This window comes from Octopus bimaculoides, chromosome 22 (genome assembly GCF_046866305.1).
Source record: "Octopus bimaculoides isolate indiv1 chromosome 22, ASM4686630v1, whole genome shotgun sequence".
In the NCBI taxonomy this organism is placed as follows: Eukaryota; Metazoa; Mollusca; class Cephalopoda; order Octopoda; family Octopodidae; genus Octopus; species Octopus bimaculoides.
The window spans coordinates 21,817,770-21,840,320 of NC_142949.1; the positions used below are offsets into that span (position 1 = coordinate 21,817,770).

Here is a 22,551-nt window from a genome sequence, read left to right on the forward strand (position 1 = left end):
CTTAAGCAGGTGAGCATCAAAGGAGTTAAAAGGCCATAAAAAAAACAAGAATTATTCAAGTAGATCAACTACTAAATTAGAATGATATTGATTAAATTCCCATGTCTTCTTGTGGTTACTAGGAAAAAATAAAGTAGGTATTTATTATTATTACGTAATAAAGATAAAACTGAAAAGGTCAAATTTGTATTCTAGGAACAAAATAAGGATAATCTTTAAATTAGGCTTTACATACATTATTTACATTTGATGGATATTTGTCCTATTGTTTGTTGTTAACAACGTTTCGGCTGATATACCCTCCAGCCTTCATCAGGTGTCTTGGGGAAATTTCGAACCTGGGTTCTCATTCCGAAGGTATTTTTTGATGTTGTTATTATTATTATTATTCAGGTCACTGCTTGGAATCTAACTCGGAATCTTGGGGGTAGTAGCCTGCGCTCTTAACCACTATGCCATATGCCCGTGGGCAATTACAGAGTGAATTTTAGGGCTTATAAATCTAATATTTTCCTATCCTTCCTTAATACCAGTTCCCATATGCTGTTCATATCTGCACTCGGTCTGCTTAAGCGGTTGTTGTGTCCTAGCATATGTGCTGCTTCTTTTAGTTTTCGTATTTTCCAGTGGTGTTCTCTGTCTATTATTTTAACTTCATCCCACAGAGGGAGGTGGTCTCCACTTTTCCATACATGATCAGCTATACCCAATTTATCAATATCTCCTCGTGTCACAGCTTTGCGATGTTCATCTACCCTTATTTTGAGGGGGCGGCATGTTTCGCCTTCGTATAACATCGCAAAGATTCTGAATTCGATTCCAAGCAGTGACTTGAATAATAATAATAATAATAATAATGATAATAATAACTACAACATTGAAAAATACCTTAGGAATGAGAACCCAGGTTCGAAATTTCCCCAAGACACCTGATGAAGGCTGGAAATGTTGTGTTAACAACAAACAAGATGAGGACAAATATCCATCAAATGTAAATAATGTACATAATTCCTCATCTCTTAAATATAGAACTTAGGCTTTACATATCTTGGATTACATTATTCAATATGTTGCCCTCTTTTCAAAATGGTAGGGTTGGAACCTGGCCATAATAACAATAAACAGGGTGTAATTTAAGGGAGATTTGATTGCTATTTCTAGCAGGTTGCACTGCCACATGGAGGCTCTTTCTTTAATGCTTTGTGTGTATGTATTAACTACAGTTCTAGTTATTATTTTGTATTTGTATTTTTAAGTTTAGTACTTATTCTATCGGTCCTTTTAGCCGAACCACTAAGGTATGAAACACAGACAATGGAAAATAGTAAATAACTTTCCCAGTTATGACAATACGTTTTCTAATTCTTTGGTTAGTGGAATGGCCTATTGATTAAATTGTGTAAGTGGCTGAATATTCCATACTTGAACAGTTAACATTTAACTGTGTGGTTTAACCCCATCCCCCTCCAGCACCAAATGAGTCCACTCACATGTGTGTGTGTATAAGAAAAGCCATTTACTAACAGAAAAGTATGCTATTAAAGAAAAGAATTTGTGAAAATTTATGCATTTTTTCATTCCTTCCCCTGTTAATAATTTTAAAATATTGTTGAGCCTGAGAAGGTCATTGCTGGAGTTTATCCACAGTGATTAAAAACAAAAAGGTATGTAAAAGATAATTTATTTTGATAGTATATTTAATAGCATACTTTTCTGTTAATAAATATGCTTTTTCTTACACACACACACACACACACACACACACACACATACAAACTTGCTTGGTGTGGAGGTTAAGAATTTAAATTTAAAAAAAAAATTCTGTATTTGACATATACTTGATTTTACATGATTAATATATCTACTAATTCATATTTATAATGTATAATTTATAAATTTTAATTCTTAATATTACAAAGTATAATTTTTATTCTTAATTTTTAATCTTTAACACTTAATTGTATTGCTTATTTTTAAAGGGACATAAAATTAGATATAGAATATTTTAAAATAGAACCTGAAGATGTGTTGGAATAATTGTAAATCTGATGATTGCATATATGTATTTATATATGTATATATATATGTGTATACAGTTGTGTATATGTATATATATTGTAATCTTCCAATACTGAAACACGTGTAGTTCCTTCATATTCAATAAATTTAAGTATTAACTAAAGTAGGAGATAATTACCGAAGTATAATATATACCTTACTGGTAATTTTGGTTAGATCCTATAAGTATTATTTCATGATGCACAAACTGATACCATGAGTTTACTTTCAGATATACTCATTAGGTTATTGTGTGTATTATCTTAAATAGAATACCTGCATATCGATTAATCCCCCAAAATTGAATTAATATTGACTTTTATCAGATACTTTGCATATTTAGTTAGAGAACAGAATGTTACAAACTGTTGTGGAAGAAGTTTTTGTATGGTGTGTATTTTGTGTGTATGTACTTTTGTTCAACTTTTCAAACACACATGTTCTAGGCTAATGCATATAAAGAAAGTTGCCTTTAGCAATGGTGTTGACTATTTCTAGTTTAGTTTCATATTTACAATCCTTATAAAGTATTCTTCTTTTGCCTTTCACAGTTGGTCATTTACGCCTTTTATTTTGAAAAAAGGGAATATTTTGAATTTTCCATTTGCACAGATGTCTAGATGTTTACTGCATGGAACATTTCTAAGAGGTGAATCTTAAATTTTCTGATTATGAACATTTACAAAGCTGGTTAGTTTTGTTCCTGTTTCTCATCACATTGTGGACATATGATGCATTAGATGAGACTTTTAGTTTGCAATTCATGTTTATATTCACTTTCAGTTCCTTCTTATTCTTGAATTTTTTTATTGTTCTTTGTTCAATTATTACTTGCACACCACAATGAAGGACTGCATTATCTTTTTCTCTGATGTGAATCTCACCTTTGTTTGGAGTCTCTTGAGATTTGTTGACCATTTTTGGTTGTTGATGATTTGTGATGTTTTATTGTTGGAAATTCAATGATTGATGTTTTGATGGTTGATGTGGAATTGGGAGGTATCATTTGGTTGAATGTAAGATGTTTCCAGAATAATGAGTGACTACAAATGGAATATTTACATTTGTGTTTTTGTTTTTCCATAAGGCAGAGATTGAGATTTCTTTTGCTTTGGTTATGGCATGATTTATTAACTTTTTGGGGTATTTCTGTTTTTGAAGGAACATATTTAGGTGTCTTTTGCGTCTGTAACTATTGACCATATACATCTTACCATTTGAATGGTGTGTTCCCTTTTGTATGGGAAGGGTGGCAAGATCTAAAATCTGAATATTAGTGTGTGTCTGTGTCCTTGCAGCAAAGATTGGCTGTAAATGTCTCATTTTCTTTCATTTTCATTCATTAGAATGTCCAGAAAAATGTCTAGTTTATTAAAGTGTTTACAGAAAGGCATGCAAGTATTTTGAAAATACCCCACAAAGTGACAACCATTCCCCGCATAGTTATGAGTTGCCCTTTGGCAAGGTATAGCACCCATTAAGCTACCCTGCCAGGTATTCAGCAAAATCATGGGGGTGGGGGATTGTGAAGAGGCAGCGGAAGAGCTCAGCTGAGCCAAAAGTGCTTCTTACATTGATGCTGAGCAGAGGAATCATAGAAAATCCATGGTTAGGATCACCAAGCTCTCTCAAGAGAGTAGCAGCAATGCATCCATAGGAGTGCTGTCCATTGTTGCATAATCAGCTAATGAAAGATTCACTATGACTCAGGCTCCCGATTCAAATTCATAATAGTGGAATTGGATGGCAACAGAGAGTCATGGGAATCAGTGAAAAAAAAAGACCAGAAGGAAATGAAAACATTCATTGCACTTACCTGATACTTCTGCAGATGCATAGACTCCAAGTGTCACTGCCATACCCCAGCATGCATTAATACTGAAAAAATCTCCATCAGCCTTCTTGCTGAGTACAACCTGTGCTACACCAGCAAGTCCAACCAACTGAAAATTAATAGTAATAATAATCATTTCAAATTTTGGTACAAGGGCAGCAGTTTTTGAGGGGAGGGGAAAGCCAATTACATTGACCCCAGTGTGCACCTTGTAATTATTTAATCAACCCAAAAAGGTTGAAAAACTAAGTGGCATTTGAACGCAGAACATAAAACCAGAAGAAAAGCTGTTCAGCATTTTGTCCAGTACACTAACAATTCATTCTACCATAATAATAATAATAATAATAATGATGATGATGATGATGATACCACGATGCAATACCAGGCAGTGGCTCTCATGGTTTCTGATCTTAACCGATTGGAAATGTTATCATGTACATTGTTTTGTCTTGGTATAAAAGATGGGCTACAGCAAATATTCTGCTTAATACCACGGATTTGCTTGTCAGTTGGATGCCCAGAAGACGACCAGCATGGAGGAGAAAGGTCTGGAAGATTAAGGATTCTGTGAATGGACAGAGATTTAGAGACATATTACTCAAAGCTTTTGACGAAGGGGATACAGCATCACATGATGTGGAAGACAACTGGAGGTTCCTACAGGACAACCTGTTGAGATCTACAGACCTGATCTGTGTATGGTGCAAAGTCCCCTCTCGAGCCAAAGTAACGTTGTGGTGGAACAATGTAGTTGACAGGGCTATTAGGGAAAAGAAACAGGCATCATCACCCAGTGTTTTAAATCTGGGTTTTGTCCATGTTAATGGGGTGTATCCAGATCTACCTCAATGCCATAGCAACTGAGGCAGGCAGGCGCAGCCCACCCGAACCTTTCGACTGGCTGGTGCCCATTTCCCTTGGTATCATGAGGCTTTTTTGGAGCTGGATTTTCTATGGGAAGGATGCCCTTGCTTACCCCCAACCTCAGTTTCTCCACACACACACACACAGAGGAATAATATAACACAAGGATGGAAGATATCAGGCTTTAATAGTAGTTCACAACATTTGTTTCTGCACCATACTCCAGCTTGAAATTGCAGAGTTTATATTCATATACCATTATACAAGATCATTCTTTATAATTAATACATAGTTGAATATTTTTCTTTAACAGTCATGTGTGGGTACTTCATCAACTGGAATACAATTAATTCCTGCTGGATTTTTCTGAATTCTCTGGGTTTGTGATATACATTACTTCCCACTAATCAAATTATCAGACTCTGGGTTAGACATAAGTAATATTACAATAATAGCACCATCAACAACAACAATAACAGAATTAAAGTGACCTTCAAAGTATTCATAATATTAAGAAAACAGAAAAAATAATAACAAAATAATCTTATTTATCTTTGAGTGATAGTTGCAGTTAAATAAAAAAAAATAATAAAGATAGAAATATCAAAAAACTGAAGATGACATTTAGCAAGTAGTGAATGAAGTGTATCAATAGGCTGAAACAAAAGAAATGAAATAATTTTAAATAAGTGTTGTAATCTACCATTAAAGCCTGATATCTTCCATCTTCGTTTCATATTATTCTTATATTAATCTTATGCAAAGAGGAGTGCTTCATGTGTATCTAACCTTGGAAAATACCTTTCTGTAAGATAACATGTGGTAGCTGTTATAAACCCAAACTGGAATATCTAAGTTTAAAAAGTTTTAATCAACTAAAAATACAGTAATCTCCAATACAAACAAAGATTGTTAAATTGTAAGCAAAACTAAACTTCTACGCAACAAAAGTTTTATGCAGCAAGTTGCTACAGTCTCGACGAACTAAAAACTAACACTGAGCACATTGTGCCGTAAACAGAACAGAACTCTGTGCAGTTGCACTGCAGGCAAATAACAGCAATCGAGACAATCAAGGTCACATGATCAAAACTAAAGTCACAACAGTAGCCAAATAGCAGCATAAGAGCTTTTAAATGCACATTACGAGGTTTTTATCCAAATTATACATTTGGCAATATGCTGTGCTTGAGAAGATCCGTGATGCCAAATGAAATTATAGTCATGGCCAATGCTGGTGTCACATAACTGGCACCCATGCCAGTGGCACATAAAAAGCACCTATTACACTCTTGGAGTGGTTGGTGTTAGGAAGGACATCCAGCTGTAGAAACCATGCTAAATCAGACTGGAATCTACAGCTTACCAGTTTCAGTCAAACCATCTAACCTATGTCAGCATGGAAAGCAGACGCTAAATGATGATGATGATGATGATGATCGGCTCCACCTCTGCACCACAACCAGTACCCACCTGTCCTATGTTCCAGTAGGCCCTCATTGCTCCTCCCACCAGTAGTCTCATCCACATTACTGCTTGCATCAAAAAAATCTGCACTACATACTTACTCAATTAACCTCATGACAATGGTTTTTTAATCAAGCAACCAGGTTGCACCAACGGTAACCATCTCAGCTGAGATCAGAAATTAGCGTGTGACAACAGTTTAGTGTATATTTATGTCAACCACTTTAACTAGTTTACAGTGGTGATTCATTTAGTTGCCTGTGCACAGCAATGGTAATCGCACCAATTGCGGTCAGCACTAACTGTAGGATAATGTTCGGCATATATTTACGTCAACCGCTTTAGTGCAAGTACTGTTTATTTACCTAAACTATATCCCTGTGCAGGACACTCATGTTGTATTATTCCTGAATAAGATCACTTAACAGCACAAGTTAGATCAACTTTATGTATTCACAGTCATGTAAATTCAAAAATTGACTTTAGTGTGGTAGAGTTCAAAACAGGATACCACACACAGTGGAATATCACATTGTGAACAATGGTATCTAGTTTCCTTACATTTCCCTTTTGCTTTACATAGTGTGCATCTTTTTGAAGCATCTGTCTTGGTGGTGGGGGAAACAGTCGTGGAAAATGTCCATGTCCCTTCATCATGTGGTGAGGAGAGAGTTTGGTGTGGGTACGTCCACACATTCTGTACTTTGGCAGGTTTAATGCTTCTATCATTTCACGGAACAATCAATTCCTGAATATCAATCCATCTCCCACAACACCAAGCATCTGCCAAATCAAATATCAGTTCACGACATACATGTCAACTACATACAAGAAAATTTTTTTGTACCAATTCGCCAATTTTCTCAGTGATTTGTGTCATCAGCTGATCTGAGCAATTGACTCTGCCTATCCCTTCATTGTATGTAGCAACTACACTCGGTTTCATTATGGTGTTACCATCCACATCTTGTTTCCTAGCGTCCTTCATGCTTGCAGAATGCATTGTGGATAACATGCAGACGTTTTTCTCGTCACGTCACACTTGGGCGAAAATGCCACTATTGGAATCTTCCCTTGAATTTCCACAAACTCTCATCCGTACAAATGTCCCGTGTGGGGACATACACCATTCTGAAATTTTCAGCCACCTCGTCAATGATAGGATGTATTTTGTGCAGCCTGTCATCCTGGTTCTCACCTGAGTTGAAACATAGATTTCGAAGAAGCACCAGAAATTGATCATGTGGCATCGTTTCTGGAAAGAAAGGTGTCAACATGGCTGGATCCCAATTCCAATATGACACCAGGATCAGTTTCTTCACAATGCCCATCAGCAGGGCAAGCAGAACTTTGATTTTGTCCCCTGTGGTTGGAAACCAATTACTGCCATGTCTGGGTCTGACATGCTGGGAATGGTTTTCAGCATAGTCATTCATCTGTCAAAAGCTCATGGACAGTAAATTCAACAAAACCGGACACAATGATGAAGTTGACAGAGCTGGAGTGGCAGGATGTGACAATGATGCTGATGGAACCGGAGTAGTAGAATGTGAGGAAGCAAGAGTGGCATGATGTGATGATGAACACGACAAAGCTGGTGTAGTGTGAGGCAACCATAAATTACATGCAGGACCAAAAGATTCAGCTGCAACAGAATCCCTACGAGCACTGGCAATATAAGATGACGAACATAGATTGGTTTTGAGTTGATCAGAAGCCATATTGCTAATGTGGGATAATCACCAAAACTACAGCTTATATAGGAATAAAGCCTACATCTGGGTTGTAAATATTTACATGAAACATTGAATCAGCCTATTGGGTTGTAAATATTCATATAAAACATCTAATCGGCTTATCAGTTGGCAGGTATACCAGTACTAACTCGGGTGACAGGTTCTAAATCAGGCAGCGTATAATTATGTTGACTGGTTTAAAGTATGCACATTGCATGCATAAATTTACATCAACCGTTTTAACAGGGTTAACAAACCACCTACTCCTTTCTCTCTACTTGCGGGAACAACCGATATGTCATGCCTGTTATCAAACACTCATTGAAACCTTCTTTTCAGATATATAATACCATCCCCCTTCTTATGTTCCCTCCCACATCCCTTTCCCTTTCCAGTTTCTCAGGGTTGGCACTGTCAATGTACGCACACTGAAAGGTAGGTCAGGTGAGATTGTTGAGATATTTTTTGAACAGAGATGTGTTGATTTGCGTTGCATTCAAGAAGGTAGAAAGAAGCTTCAGCCAGGTTCCTCACAGGTAAAACATGTAGGTATAAAATCTTCTGGGAAGGTAACAGTGATGGGGTAGGAAGTGTGGGCATACTTCTCACAAAGAAATGGGTGGATAAGGTCATAGAGGTAGTCAGAGTGTGTGATAGAGTACTTAAGCTCAGGCTAGTCTTGCAGAATAGCACAACAACAATTATCTCTGCCCATGCCTCCCAGGCAGGGTTACTGAATGAACAGAAGGACTGCTTTTATGATATTCTTCTGCAGGCTACCTCAAAGACAAATGACAAGGATCTTATCTTTGTGGCCTGTGATTTCAATGGACATGTTGAACAGAGACGGTACCTTCCACGGAATACATGGGGGTCATGGAATTGGTTCCCGAAATGAAGAGGTACAGTGGTTCTGTGACACAAACAACTTAATGATCTGCAACACTAACTTCAGGAAGCCAGCCATTCACCTGCTTAACTATCAGCTGGGTGACCACACTAGCCATGTTGATATCATTCTCACCAGACAGTGAGATACATGGTTGCTAATAAATGCAAAGACCTTCTGTGGTGAAGAATGTACCTGCCAGCTTAGATTAGTCATCAGTGATGCTGTAGACAAGGCCATTAGAGCAAAGAAACAGACCTGGAAGAGTGGTGGTAGCAGGGAACTATATCAGGTAGCTAGGAGGGAGGTGAGAAGATAGGTGTACTTAACCAGGGGAGAAGCAGAGAGGAAGAAGTTTGCCAACGTTCTGTGTTGTGAGTACCAGAAGCTTGTAGTATTTCGGATTGCAAGATAGTGTGTCAGAGAAAATCATGATGTGGAAAGAGAGAAATGTGTTTGTATGGATGATGGATCACTGGCAGTTAATAATCCTGCAAAGAAGGCAGCTTGGAAGTGCCACTGTGAAAGGCTACTAAATGTGGAGAACTCATGGGAGGAGAGTCTGCCTAATGTGGATCCAACAGAGGGACCAGCAATCTGAATAGACAGTAGCATGGTAGACAAAGTCATGAAGACTGGAATAACCACTGAGATGCTTAAAATATCTGGTGGTATGGGTTATGGTCTAGTCACACATATAGTTAATCAGGTTGTACACGAAGGAGTCATACCCAATGATTGATGCAGCAGCACCATAATCAACTGTTACAAAGGTAAAAGTGATGCTTTAGATAGAAATAATTACAGAGGTATCAAGTTGTTGGATCAGGTGATGAAAGTCACGGAGAGGGTCATTGCCCAACTAATTAGGTACAGGGTTAGTCTAGATGAGATGCAGATTGGTTTTGTGCCATGGAGAAGTACCACTGATGCTATATTTCTGGTAAGGCAGCTGCAGGAGAAGTACCTAGCCAAAGACAAACCTCTGTACTTGGCTTTTGTTGACATAGAGAAAGCCTTTGACAGGGTCCCCTGATTCCTTTTCTGGTTGTCAATGTGAAAACTAGGGATAGAAGAGTGGTTGGTAAAAGCTGTACAAGTATAGCAACAAGTCTAGCAATGAATTCAGGGTAGAAATAGGGGTCCACCAAGGATCAGTCCTCAGCCCCCTTTTGTTCATCATAGTCCTCCAGGCAATAGCAGAGGAAATTAAGATGTCCTGTCTCTGGGAGCTCTGTGCTGATGACTTGTTCTTATTGCTGAATCACTACCAGAACTAAAGAAAAAATTTCAGGTGTGGAAGCAAGGTCTAGAATTGAAGGGCCTTAGAGTTAACTTAGCAAAAACCAAAGTCTTAGTGAGTAGGAAGGCAGACAAATCACAAATATCCTTAAGTAGATGCCCTGTTTGATCTGTAGGAAAGATGTAGGCAGAAATTCCATTATATGTACCCAGTGCAAGCTATGGACACATAAAAGGTGCAGCAATATCAAAGAAAGGTTAACTGGGAAAATAGATTTTGTGGGTAGAAGGTGCACAGGTACAATAAACACTAAAAATGTACAGAAAATAGACTCACTCAAATGCTAGGTGCGTAAGCTAGAGGTAGTTGACAAAAGAGAAAGTTTATATACAGGATGTTTGGGCTAAATTTGACAATTTTTTATACCTCCCTTTTTTCAGGAACAGCTTGATGTATTATCTGAATAGTCAATGGCATTTAAGAGCATAAAGATTAAAGTAGTGGTTGAGAAAATGTCAGCCGATATGGAGGACTAGTAGCCATCTGAATATTGGAAAAGAGTTACCTGTATCATGATGATTTGTGCTTGGTATGAAAATGCTGACATCATGACTGCTGCTCAATGCTCCATGAACACTATAAAGGTTGTAAAACAAGGAGAGCTGCAATGCCAGCAGAAAAAGACATAGCAGGCATTCTGACTACGTCCACATGCCAGAATTCATCTCCACATCTTTGAACGGAGCCTTAGGTTCAATTCAGATGGCTAGGTGAAGCTGCTAGAGACTGGTCAATCCGTGGCTGGAGAGGGTTGATGCTGGAAGGCCATATGTGTGGTAGCAGGTTTTGGTTCTTTACCATACTTCCAGACAGAGTCAGAAGTCATTGTCAGAGTATTTCTATGACTTCACCAGCCCTAATTTATGGCCTCCTAATTCCCCCGATAGTAATCTCTTAGATTACTATGTGTGGAGCACAATTGAGAAAGACACCAACAACTCTGTCTGTAATACCAAGTTTGAGTTGATGGCCAAGATCAAAAAGGTGTTCAGAGACTTTCCCAGGGATACAGTGAGGTTCTGAAGCCATCTTGAGGCCATAGTGGAAGCTGAGTGCGGCTACTTTGAGTAAACTGTTATCTCCCAACCATAATCTAGTTGGTAATTTTTGAATTTTTAAAATGCTTTTCTTTTTGGATGAAATGTTTTTTTCCCCCTTTTACAGAAACTCAAATTTAGACCAAACACCCTATATATATATCTAAAAAACACAGGTGTTTATCTTTTTTTTAGAGAAAACTATTTTTTGAAAATATTTTGGATCAGATGACTACAATTATTATGTCTTTTCTGTATATATATTATTCAGAAAGAGCCATAAAAATAACATCAATATGATGATAGAAGAATCAGTAGATCTTTTCTGAAAAGGAGATTATTTCAGTTTGTGATCACAAATTGAAAGTGGTTATATCTCAACACTATTTGAGTACTATCCAGGAATGTGTTGACAAGGCACTCAGGCACCAACACCCCTGTTCTTGTGACTTCTTTATGCTAACAATTTTTTTTTTCTTTCCAAAATATCAATTGTTAATGATAATGTTTCCACTTCCAATTTATGATCACAGACTGAAAAAAATACCAAGAAGAAAAAACCCTTGAAACATCAATCATGAAACTAAAATGATTCATGCATTTCTCTTTCTGAAAACATTAACTATGTTAGTTTAAATAAAAAAAAAGAGTAATGACCGAGAATCGAAACTGAAAGAGATTTACTTTCGAGAATAAAAGATGAACCTGAAATATTTTTGTTGAGTGTTGGTGATGGATGGGGGTAGGGAACAAACATTCATCAACTACAAAAACAAACTATGCGATCATTTAAGTTGTTAGAAATAGCAGTTAAAACTCCTTCATATTACATTGAATATAATATAGCCCTGCATAAACTTATAAAGGGGAAAAGATGATCTGGAGTTTGAAACAATCTAATAACAATTTAATTGATTACTTACCAAGAGTAGGAAAGTACCCAGAAACTCCGCAAGAAAGCATCTAGCTAGTTTGTTTCTAATAGGCTTAAATTTCGGCATAGTTTCAACGAACAAGCATGGAATAAATATAAATTAAACAAAATAAACTTCAATAACTTTAAATGATTCTGGTCGTTGTTTCATGTCACCACTAAATTTTGTTCATTCAAGCTTAACTTGGGGCTGATCTATGTCACTTCGAATGTCTTTGGTTTGTTTTTCTTCTCCCACTCCTACTCTTTCTCTTGTTTTGCTTTCCCCTCTTTCTCTCTTCCTTCTCTGTTCTTTCTCTCCCTTCTCTCACACTCTTTCCTTTTCTTTCTCTTCGTTTTCTCTATCCCTCTTTCTCTCCCCCCCTTCCTTCTCCTTGTCAACACTTGTACTTTGATCTTAACCTATTATCTTTTAGCATTCTTCTCTTCAGGCCTCTTACATTCTTCTTTCGTTTGCCATTTTAAATTTTTCATATTCTTCTGTTTCCTTTCTAATTCAACCTCCCACTACTCATATTAGTGTTTCAGTTGTTTGTGTTTATTATTTAACTCCCCCCTCTCCTTTTATCTCTCCACCTATTATCTCACTTTTCTCCTCAAATTTGAACTTCGGGCAGTAAACGCATGCACGCACAACATATGTAAATATGTATCGTTGCCAGTACCACTGGACTGGCTCCTGTGCAGGTGGCACATAAAATACACCATTTTGAGCATGGCCGTTGCCAGTACCGCCTGACTGGCCTTCGTGCGGGTGACACGTAAAAGCACCCACTACACTCTCGGAGTGGTTGGCGTTAGGAAGGGCATCCAGCTGTAGAAACTCTGCCAGATCAGATTGGAGCCTGGAGTAGACATCTGGTTTCACCAGTCCCCAGTCAAATTGTCCAACCCATGCTAGCATGGAAAGCGGATGTTAAACAATGATGATGATGATGTATGGGAATCTATGAGTCTGAGTGAGTGTGTGTGTGTGTGTGTGTGTGTGTGTTGTTCATTAAACTTAAAGGCCAGTGGATTGGCCTTGCAATATTTCTTCCAGCCTAAGGGTGGTAAGCTGGCAGAATCGATACTGCACCAGGCAAAATGCTCAGTGGCGTTTCATTTATCTTTACATTCTGAGTTCAACTTTCACCATGGTTGACTTCACCTTTCATTCTTACATTCTTTCTTGGTCATAAAATAAATACCAGTTGAGAACTATGATTGACTTACCTGCTACCCCCAACTTGCTGGCATTGTGCTGAAATTTGAAACCAATATTTTTTACAACCGTTTATGTTCTGTGTTCAAGTACCATCAAGGTCAACTTTACCTCTCATATTTTTGGGGTCAATCAAATAAAATGCTAGCATCTAACCCCGTTCCTCTAAAATACTGGTTTTGCACCTAAATTACAATCAGTTCTTTATTAAGCCCTTCAGTGATTCTCAAAGTGGGTGGAGAAAAGATTCAAGGGGGATATTGAAGATATATCGTTTACCTTTTACTTGTTCCAGTCATTAGACTATGGCCATGTTGGGGCACCACTTGAAGTGTTTAGTCCAATAAATTGATCCCAGTACTTATTTTTAAGACTGGTACTTATTCTATCAATCTTTTCCCAAACCGCTAAGTTACGGGGATGTAAACAAACCAACACCAGTTGTCAAGCAGTGGTGGTGTAGTGGGAGACAAATATATATATACTAGCAGAGATACCTGGTATTGCTCAGGATTAAAATGGCATAGTTTTTTTATTGTTTTGGTCATGTGACTGTGGCCATGCTGGAGGAAGGATGTATGGATAGTAGCTGAGAGAGAGTGGAATACAGTTGGTGGAAGTGCGTGAAGATGGTAGGAGAGCTGCAGTACAGTTGATGGCTTGGGCTCGGTGGATTGCCAGGTCGACAAGTGATTTAGAAAAAACTGTCACATCATTTTGTAATGGGATTCAAAATCCAAACCAATGCTGCAAAGTCGTTGAAGGCAAAGAAATTGAGAGAAAGGTATGACAGATTTAATGTGTTTGGGGTGAGAGGAAGAGTAGTAGAGGTAGTATTTACTTACCTCTACTCTCTCCATCATCCTTTTCCTTCTCCTTTCTGTTTCACATTAGCAGTTTGTGTTATTCTGCATCCATTATTCAGCTGCAGCCTGTTTTTTAAGCTGAGAGGATGTAAATTCTGTTTGACTTTTTTCTCTTTTTCTCTACCTCCTGATGAAGGATTGAATCTGAAATGTTGGATTTCTATGGAATTTCTATCAACACCCTTCTTACATATCGAGCAGGGCCATCTCCTAGAAGGGACTTGTGATTTGTCTGTTTTCCTACTTACTAAGACTTTGGTTTCTGCTAAATTAACTTTAAGGCCCTTAGGTTCCAGGCCTTGTTTCCACACCTGAAATTTTCTCTCTAGGTCAGGTAGTGATTCAGCTATAAGAACAAGGTCATCAGTGTAGAGGGGCTCTCAGGGACACCTGGTCTTGAATTCTTCTGTTAAGGCCTTGAAGACTAAGATAAACAAGAGGGAGCCGAGAACTGAGCCTTGGTAAACTCCTACCTGTACACTGAATTTGTTGCTGTACTCATTGCCAACCTTCATCTTACTGACAGCATCTCTGTATATGGCCTGTACAGCTCTCACCAACCAATCAATTATCCTTAGCTTTTGCATTGACCACCAGATAAGGGATCAGGGGTCCCTGTCAAAGGCTTTCTCCATGTTGACAAAAGCCAGGTACACAGGTTTATTTTTGGCTAAATACTTCTGCAGTTGTCTAACCAGGAATATAGCATCAATTGTGCTCCTGCCTGGCACAAATCCAAACTGCATCTCATCTATTCTAACTCTCTTCCTAATTAATTGAGCTATGACCCTCTCTGTGACTTTCATCACCTGGTCCAGCAATTTGATGCCTCTAATTATTTGTAGCAGTTGACTTAATGCTGTTACACTAATCATTGGGTATGACTCTCTCATGGACAACCTGATTAACCATACAGGTGACTAGGCCATATCCTACACCACCAAATATTTTAAGCATCTCAGCAGTGATTCCTGATGGGTCAGGGGCTTTCCCTGTCTTCATATCCTTAATTGCTTTATCTACCAAGCTACTATCAATTCGGATAGCTGGTCCCTCAGTTGGGTCTACATTTGGCAGACTCTCCTTCTCCCATTCATTCTCCACATTTCCAAGCATCTTTCTTTGCAGAATCATTAAATGCAAGTGAACCATCATCCATGTGGACACATTTCTCTCCTATGACATCATGATTTTCTCTTACACCATTGTCTTACAATCCAAAACACTTCAAGTCTCTGGTTCTCAGATTACAGAACATTAGCAAATTTCTTGTTTTCTGCTTCTTCCTTGACTAAATAGATCTGTCCCCTAGACTCCCTTCTGGCTATCTGAAACAGTTCCCTGCTACCACCACAATTCCAGCTCTTCCAGGCCTGATTCTTTTCTCTAATGGCCCTGTCAACTACACTGTTCCATCACTATGTCAGTGGCTCTCAGCAGGTTGTCCTGTAGAAACCTCCAGTTGCCCTCCACATTATATGTTGATATATGCTCTTTTTTGTCAAATGCTTCAAGTGACACATCTCTAAATCTCTGACCCCTCAGATGATCCTTAAGCTTCCAGACCTTTCTTTGATATATATATCATCATCATCATCATCATTGTTTAATGTCCGTTGCATGGGTTGGATGGTTCAACCAGGGTCTGGGACACCAGGAGGCTGCACCAGGCTCCAGTCTGATCTGGCAGTGTTTCTACAGCTAGATGCCCTTTCTAACGCCAACCACTCCATGAATGTAGTGGGTGCTTTTTACGTGCCACTGGCACAGGGGCCAGACGAGGCTGGCAGCAGCCACAATGGGTTGGTGCTTTTTACGTGCCACCGGCATGGACGCCAGTCAAGGCGGTGCTGACATCAGCCACGTTTGGATGGTGCATTTTACATGCCACTGGCACGGCTATCACAACTACAATTTCCATTTGATTTTTATTTTGATGTTGATGTACTTGACTCAATAGGTTTCTTCAAGCACAGCAGGTCACCTTACGATCCAAGGTACTTTTGAATGGGCTGGGTCTGGTTATGCGAAACTGGTGTATTTTATGTGCCACCTGCATAGGAGCCAGTCCAGCGGTACTGGCAACGATCTCGCTCGAATGTCTTTTCCCGTTGGTAACGATCACGCTCAAATGGTGCTATTTACGTGCCAGACAGCTGGTGCTCTGGCAACGATCACACTCGGATGGTGCTCTTAGTGCTCCACTGGTACAGGTGCCATCACGATTTCGCTTGCCCCAACAGGTCTTCGCAAGCAGAGTTTAGTGTTCAATCAAAGAGACGTTGGCATGGGTGCCAGTCTACAAATTTAGTTTGATTTCGATTCCAATAGACACATCATCATCATCATCATCATCGTTTAACGTCCGCTTTCCATGCTAGCATGGGTTGGACGATTTGACTGAGGACTGGTGAAACCGGATGGCAACACCAGGCTCCAGTCTGATTTGGCAGAGTTTCTACAGCTGGATGCCCTTCCTAACGCCAACCACTCAGAGAGTGTAGTGGGTGCTTTTACGTGTCACCCGCACGAAAACGGCCACGCTCGAAATGGTGTCTTTTATGTGCCACCCGCACAAGCCAGTCCAGGGGCACTGGCAACGATCTCGCTCGAAAATCCTACAGGAGCCAGTCAGGCGGTACTGGCAACGGCCACGCTCAAAATGGTGCATCTCATGTGCCACCCGCACAAGAACCAGTCCAGGGGCACTGGCAACGATCTTACTTGGCTTGCCGGGTCTTCTCACGCACAGCCCATTTCCAAAGGTCTCGGTCCGTAGTCATCGCCTCGGTGAGGCCCAATGTACGAAGGTCTTGCCTCACCACCTCAGCCCAGGTCTTCCTGGGCCTACCTCTTCCACGGGTTCCCTCAACTGTTAGGGTGTGGCACTTTTTCACGCAGCTATCCTCCTCCATTCTCACCACATGTCCATACCAGCGCAATCGTCTCTCTTGCACGCCACAACTGATGCTTCTAATGTTCAGCTTTTCTCTCAAGATACTTACACTCTGACGGGTATTCACATTGACATTACACATCCAACGGAGCATACTGGCTTCATTCCTTGCGAGCTTACGTATGTCCTCAGCAGTTACAGCCCATGTTTCACTGCCATGTAGCATGGTTGTTCGTACGCATGCGTCATACAGTCTGCCTTTTACTCTGAGTGAGAGTCCCTTTGTCGCCAGCAGGGGTAAGAGCTCTCTAAACTTTGCCCAGGCTATTCTTATTCTAGCAGCTACACTTTCAGCGCACCCACCCCCACTACTAACTTGGTCGCCCAGATAGCGGAAGCTATCGACTACCTCTAGTTTTTCACCCTGGAATGAGATAGAAGTTGTTTCCTGTTTGTTTGCAGTCTTTATTGCACCTGAACATCTGCCACAAACAAAAACTAACTTGCTAGTTAACCTGCCTTTGATGTTGCTGCACCTCTTATGTGTCCATAGCTTGCACCGGGTACATCTTATAGAGTTACTACCTACTCCTTTTCTACATACTGAGCAGGGCCATCTACCTGAAGGGGTTTGTGTTTTATCTACCTTCCTACTTATTAGGATTTTGGTTTTAGCTAGGTTGACTCTAAGGCCCTTCAATTCTAGACCTTGCTTCCACACCTGAAACTTCTCCTCTAGTTCTGATAGTGACTCCGCAATTAGGGCAAGGTCATCAGCATAGAGGAGCTCCCAGGGGCAACCTGTCTTGAACTCCTCTGTGATTGCCTGGAGGACTATGGTAAATAATAGGGGGCTGAGGACGGAACCTTGGTGGACCCCTACCTCTACCCGGAATTCATTGCTGTACTCATTTCAAAAAAATTAATTAACCCTATACTCGAGTTTTGCTATTAATGACCAAATAAATTAATTTGGCATCTGTTGCTCATCAGTAGGGTTGCTAAAAGATGCATAATTATGTAGCTAGTATACGTACCGAAAACACGAAGTAAACATGTCCACTGACAGCTCCATCTTTATACATTATGGATTCAACATTTGAATATATTTACTGATGTACTATTCTGACTACGCTCAGGCACTATGGTTGAATCCATAATGCATAAAGATGGAGCTGTCTGTGCTCATGTTTACTTCATGTGCACAGACAGTAGTGGGTGCTTTTACGTGCCACCGGCACGAAGGCCAGTACTGGCAACGGTACTGGCAATGGCCATGCTCAAAATGGTGTATTTTATGTGCCACCTGCATAGGAGCCAGTCCAGCGGTACTGGCAACGATCTCGCTCGAATGTCTTTTCCCGTTGGTAACGATCACGCTCAAATGGTGCTATTTACGTGCCAGACAGCTGGTGCTCTGGCAACGATCACACTCGGATGGTGCTCTTAGTGCTCCACTGGTACAGGTGCCATCACGATTTCGCTTGCCCCAACAGGTCTTCGCAAGCAGAGTTTAGTGTTCAATCAAAGAGACGTTGGCATGGGTGCCAGTCTACAAATTTAGTTTGATTTCGATTCCAATTTCACTTGCCTCAACAGGTCTTCACAAGCGGAGTTTAGTGTCCAATGAAGGAATGTTACGTGTAAGTGGGCTGGCTACATCCCTGGCAGAGACCTTGGATTTTGGTCTTACTTGGCTTGCCGTGTCTTCTCACGCACAGCATATTTCCAAAGGTCTCGGTCACTAGTCATTGCCTCGGTGAGGCCTAATGTTCAGAGGTCGTGCTTCACCACCTCATCCCAGGTCTTCCTGGGCCTGCCTCTTCCACAGGTTCCCTCAACCGCTAGGGTGTGGCACTTTTTCACACAGCTATCCTCATCTATTCTCGCCACATGTCCATTACCAGCGCAATCATCTCTCTTGCACACCACAACTGATGCTTCTTATGTTCAACTTTTCTCTCAAGATACTTATACTCTGTCGGGTATGCACACTTACATTACTCATCCATCGGAGCATACTGGCTTCATTCCTTGCGAGCTTACGCATGTCCTCAGCAGTCACGGCCCATGTTTCACTGCCATGTAGCATGGCTGTTTGTACACATGCGTCATACAGTCTGCCTTTTACTCTGAGTGAGAGTCCCTTTGTTGCCAGCAGAGGTAAGAGCTCTATGAACTTTGCCCAGGCTATTCTTATTCTAGCAGTTACACTTTCAGCACACCCTCCCCCACTACTAACTTGGTCACCCAGTGTATGTATATATATATTTACGGCAGACTTCTTTCAGTTTCTATCAAACAAATCCACTCACAAAGCTTTGGTCAGCCCAAGGCTATAGTACATGACACTTTCCCAATGTGCCATGCACTGGACTGAACCTGGAACGACGTGGATGATTTTTTTTTTAAGGAATAAAATCATCTTTTTTTTAAGATATTCATAGCTCAATGATTATTCTGTCTTTTAGTTTATAGTATTTGAGGAAAGAAAAAATAATCCCATTGATAAGAAAAAAGAAATGAAAAAATCAATTAAGTAACATTGAAAACATTCATAAAAATTATTATTTTCTTTTTCCAGGCAACAGTATTTAAGATATATAGAGGATAGGGAGTGAGAGTGTGTAACATTTGAGATATAATTTGGATGAAATATCCACTAGTGACATTTGAAACTAAAAGAAGATCTGGTGGAGCAGGACACCCACATAAGTTAGATTTTCTCTGTTTTGTTAGGGATTTTCCAATTTTTTTCACCATGAAATGATAGTGGGGGTGGAGCATCTTTTTATGAAAAATTTTTGGAAAATTTGTGTTCACCCCATCACCTCTCACTACTTCACTCCGGACCAATTTCAGCCAGTTTTATTGGCACAATGCACTTAAAAACCATGGTGGGGAACCTTAGCAATCACTTGATATTGGTCTCAGAACTGTCAATTTCGTTCGTTAGTTTCCTTGAAAAATTTTTCTTATTTTACTTTTGGTTTCATGATGTATCAAAGGCAACATTTGCTTTGAAGTTGGAAAGTTAAAGAGGAAAGAGACAGGCGCTCGTACGTGCATGTATGGCCGTGTCTCAGAAAGATAATGGGTGTACGTACGTGTGTACACGTACATACACGCGCGCAAGCGCCCCTCTCTTTCCTCCTCTTTCACTTTCCAACTTCAAAGCAAATGTCGCCTTCGACACGTCATGCAACCAAAAGTAAATTTTAAAATTTTCTACGGAAACTAACGAACGAACAGCTGTAAACATTTCACAGTTCTGAGACCAATACCGAAACCTGTGATGAAAAGAAAAAAAATGGTAAATATTTCCAGAGGTATGTGATTTAAAGGAATTTGGCTGTTGTTTCTAGCACATCCCACGACGACCTTACTCGTTTCCTTGTCACTCTCACATGTATTGATGTTTTTCAGTATTTTCTTTCCTGTAGACACATTTTATGGAATGATGATGCAGAAGTAGCATACAGATGGGCCATTGCTGGGATATAAACAACAAAAGAAATTGTAATTTAAATTAATAGCTCACCCTCCACCTCGAACCCAAGCGAGGTTGTGTGTGTGTGTGTGTGTGTGTGTGCAGGAAAATATTTACTAACAGAAAAGTATGCTATTAAAATTATCTTTTCATACCACTTTCTTAAATCACTGGATAAATCTCAACAATTACTTTCTCAGGCTCTTCAATATTTTAAAATTATATACAGAAAATGTAGAGTGGAGTGGGAAAAAATCACAAATTTTCAGTTTTTTTTAACAGCTTAATAAAAGTATTTTCATATGTAGAAAAATATGGAAAAACATCAATACATCTGAGTGACGAAGAAACAAAGAAGGTCGTCATCGGATATGTTAGAAACAACAGCCAAATCTTCCTTAAATTACATACGTTTTCGTCTGAAAATATATAGTTTTTACCGAAAAGGCATCTTCCATTGTTTTTTTTCATATAAAGATGCCCCCAGCCCCTATTATTTCGGAGGCTGTAACGAGAAATAAATTGGAAAAGTCTCCGTCGAAACTTATGAGGGCGTCCTGATCCGAAAATCTGATCCGCAGATTTACATTCAAATAACAAAGATAAACTTGTTCTGTTGTACCGTGGAGTGTATCCTACTTTAAGAAAGTTAAACTTGAATTTCATAAAAATGTTCCTGGCATTGGATATTGGTTGGAAGAAACACTTACACACATATACATAAGCACACATATTCACAAACATACATACACACGCACATACACTCACACACACGCGCAAATAGTTACCAGCTCACAAAAAGTAAACGATCCTGTGTGCGGTCGTTCAAACGGCTAAAATTAGCAGCCAAATTCCCTCAGTATCACACTTTTTTGTTTGTTTTAATGGATAACATAATTATACTCTTAGATTCACTGTTGAATAGTCAGGACTGGAACGCTTTTAATCATAAGTTTGCACTTTCAGAAATCGGGGCTAAAACAAGAAGAAAATAATTACTTACTACGAGTATGAAAGTACCCAGAAACTCCGCTAGAAAACACCGAACTAGCTTGTTCGTAATACGAATGCTTTTTGGCATTATTTTGATTTCACTTCTCCACAAAGAATAGAAGAAAGTTCTGTATTCTAAGATGATTCTGGTTGCTGCTTGTCTCTCACTTCTGAGGTCGTTTCTGAAATTGATATGGTTCTCACAACACACTGTAGTTTGGCGATTTGAAACCCATCTCAACAAATATCAACAATTAAAGAATTATTTTGTTGTACAAATCCGAAATTAAATGAAACAATTTATTCATTTAATTGTCTTTTTCATCGAAGTGCTGGAACTCCTCCCAGTTTTTTTTTAGTATTTTTACCGCCACTTTTAGAATTACCAAGTTCTGTGTTTCTGTACTCTGTTGCTATATTCTTCCTGTATCAAGTTCTTATATTGCAGCTCCTTATTCTCTAGTTATCTTAATGCTTTTTCACTCCTCTTTCTCTCTGTTCAAATTCATTTACTATATTTTCTTCTCCCACTTCTATTCTATACACGCGCTCTAATGCTCTCTCTTTCTCTCTCTCTCTTTCAGACACACACGTACTCACATACACACACATAATGTATGTAATATAATACATAATCATATATTATATGTATGCAGGCGTGGCTGTATGGTAAGATATTTGCTTCCCAACCACATGGTTCTGGGTTCAGTCCTACTGTGTAGTACCTTTGGCTTATCTTCTATATTAGCCCCAGTCTGACTAAAGCCTTGTGAATGAATTTGGTGAATACCTGTAGACAAGCTTTTGTAAAGCAAACTTCAGTGTTTATACCTGTACTGAATTTATATATATATATATATATATATATATGTATGTGTGTGTGTGTGTGTGTCTGTGTATTATGAATAATATGGGTGGCTTATAAGCAATTTAACAACCGAAAGGCAAATTTATAGACATCACTAAAGTGACAGAGG

General features: G+C 39.2%; 1 protein-coding gene across 2 annotated transcripts in view; it reads right to left on the reverse strand.

Moving 5' to 3' along the window:
• The window catches only part of LOC106867305 (aquaporin-7), a 42,680-nt gene extending 20,475 nt beyond the window's left edge, over positions 1-22,205 (reverse strand). Inside the window, exons 1-2 of one of the 2 annotated variants that reach the window (XM_089339809.1) lie at positions 21,585-22,205; positions 3,875-4,001 (exon numbers count right to left, since the gene is read on the reverse strand). In XM_089339809.1, coding sequence (XP_089195935.1) covers positions 3,875-4,001; positions 21,585-21,662 — 205 coding nt within the window. In that variant the 5' untranslated portion in view covers positions 21,663-22,205. Of the gene's footprint in view, positions 1-3,874; positions 4,002-12,114; positions 12,414-21,584 lie in introns of those variants that run through there. The other variant, XM_089339808.1, reaches the window with a different exon arrangement.
• Between the last annotated feature and the right edge of the window lie 346 nt (positions 22,206-22,551).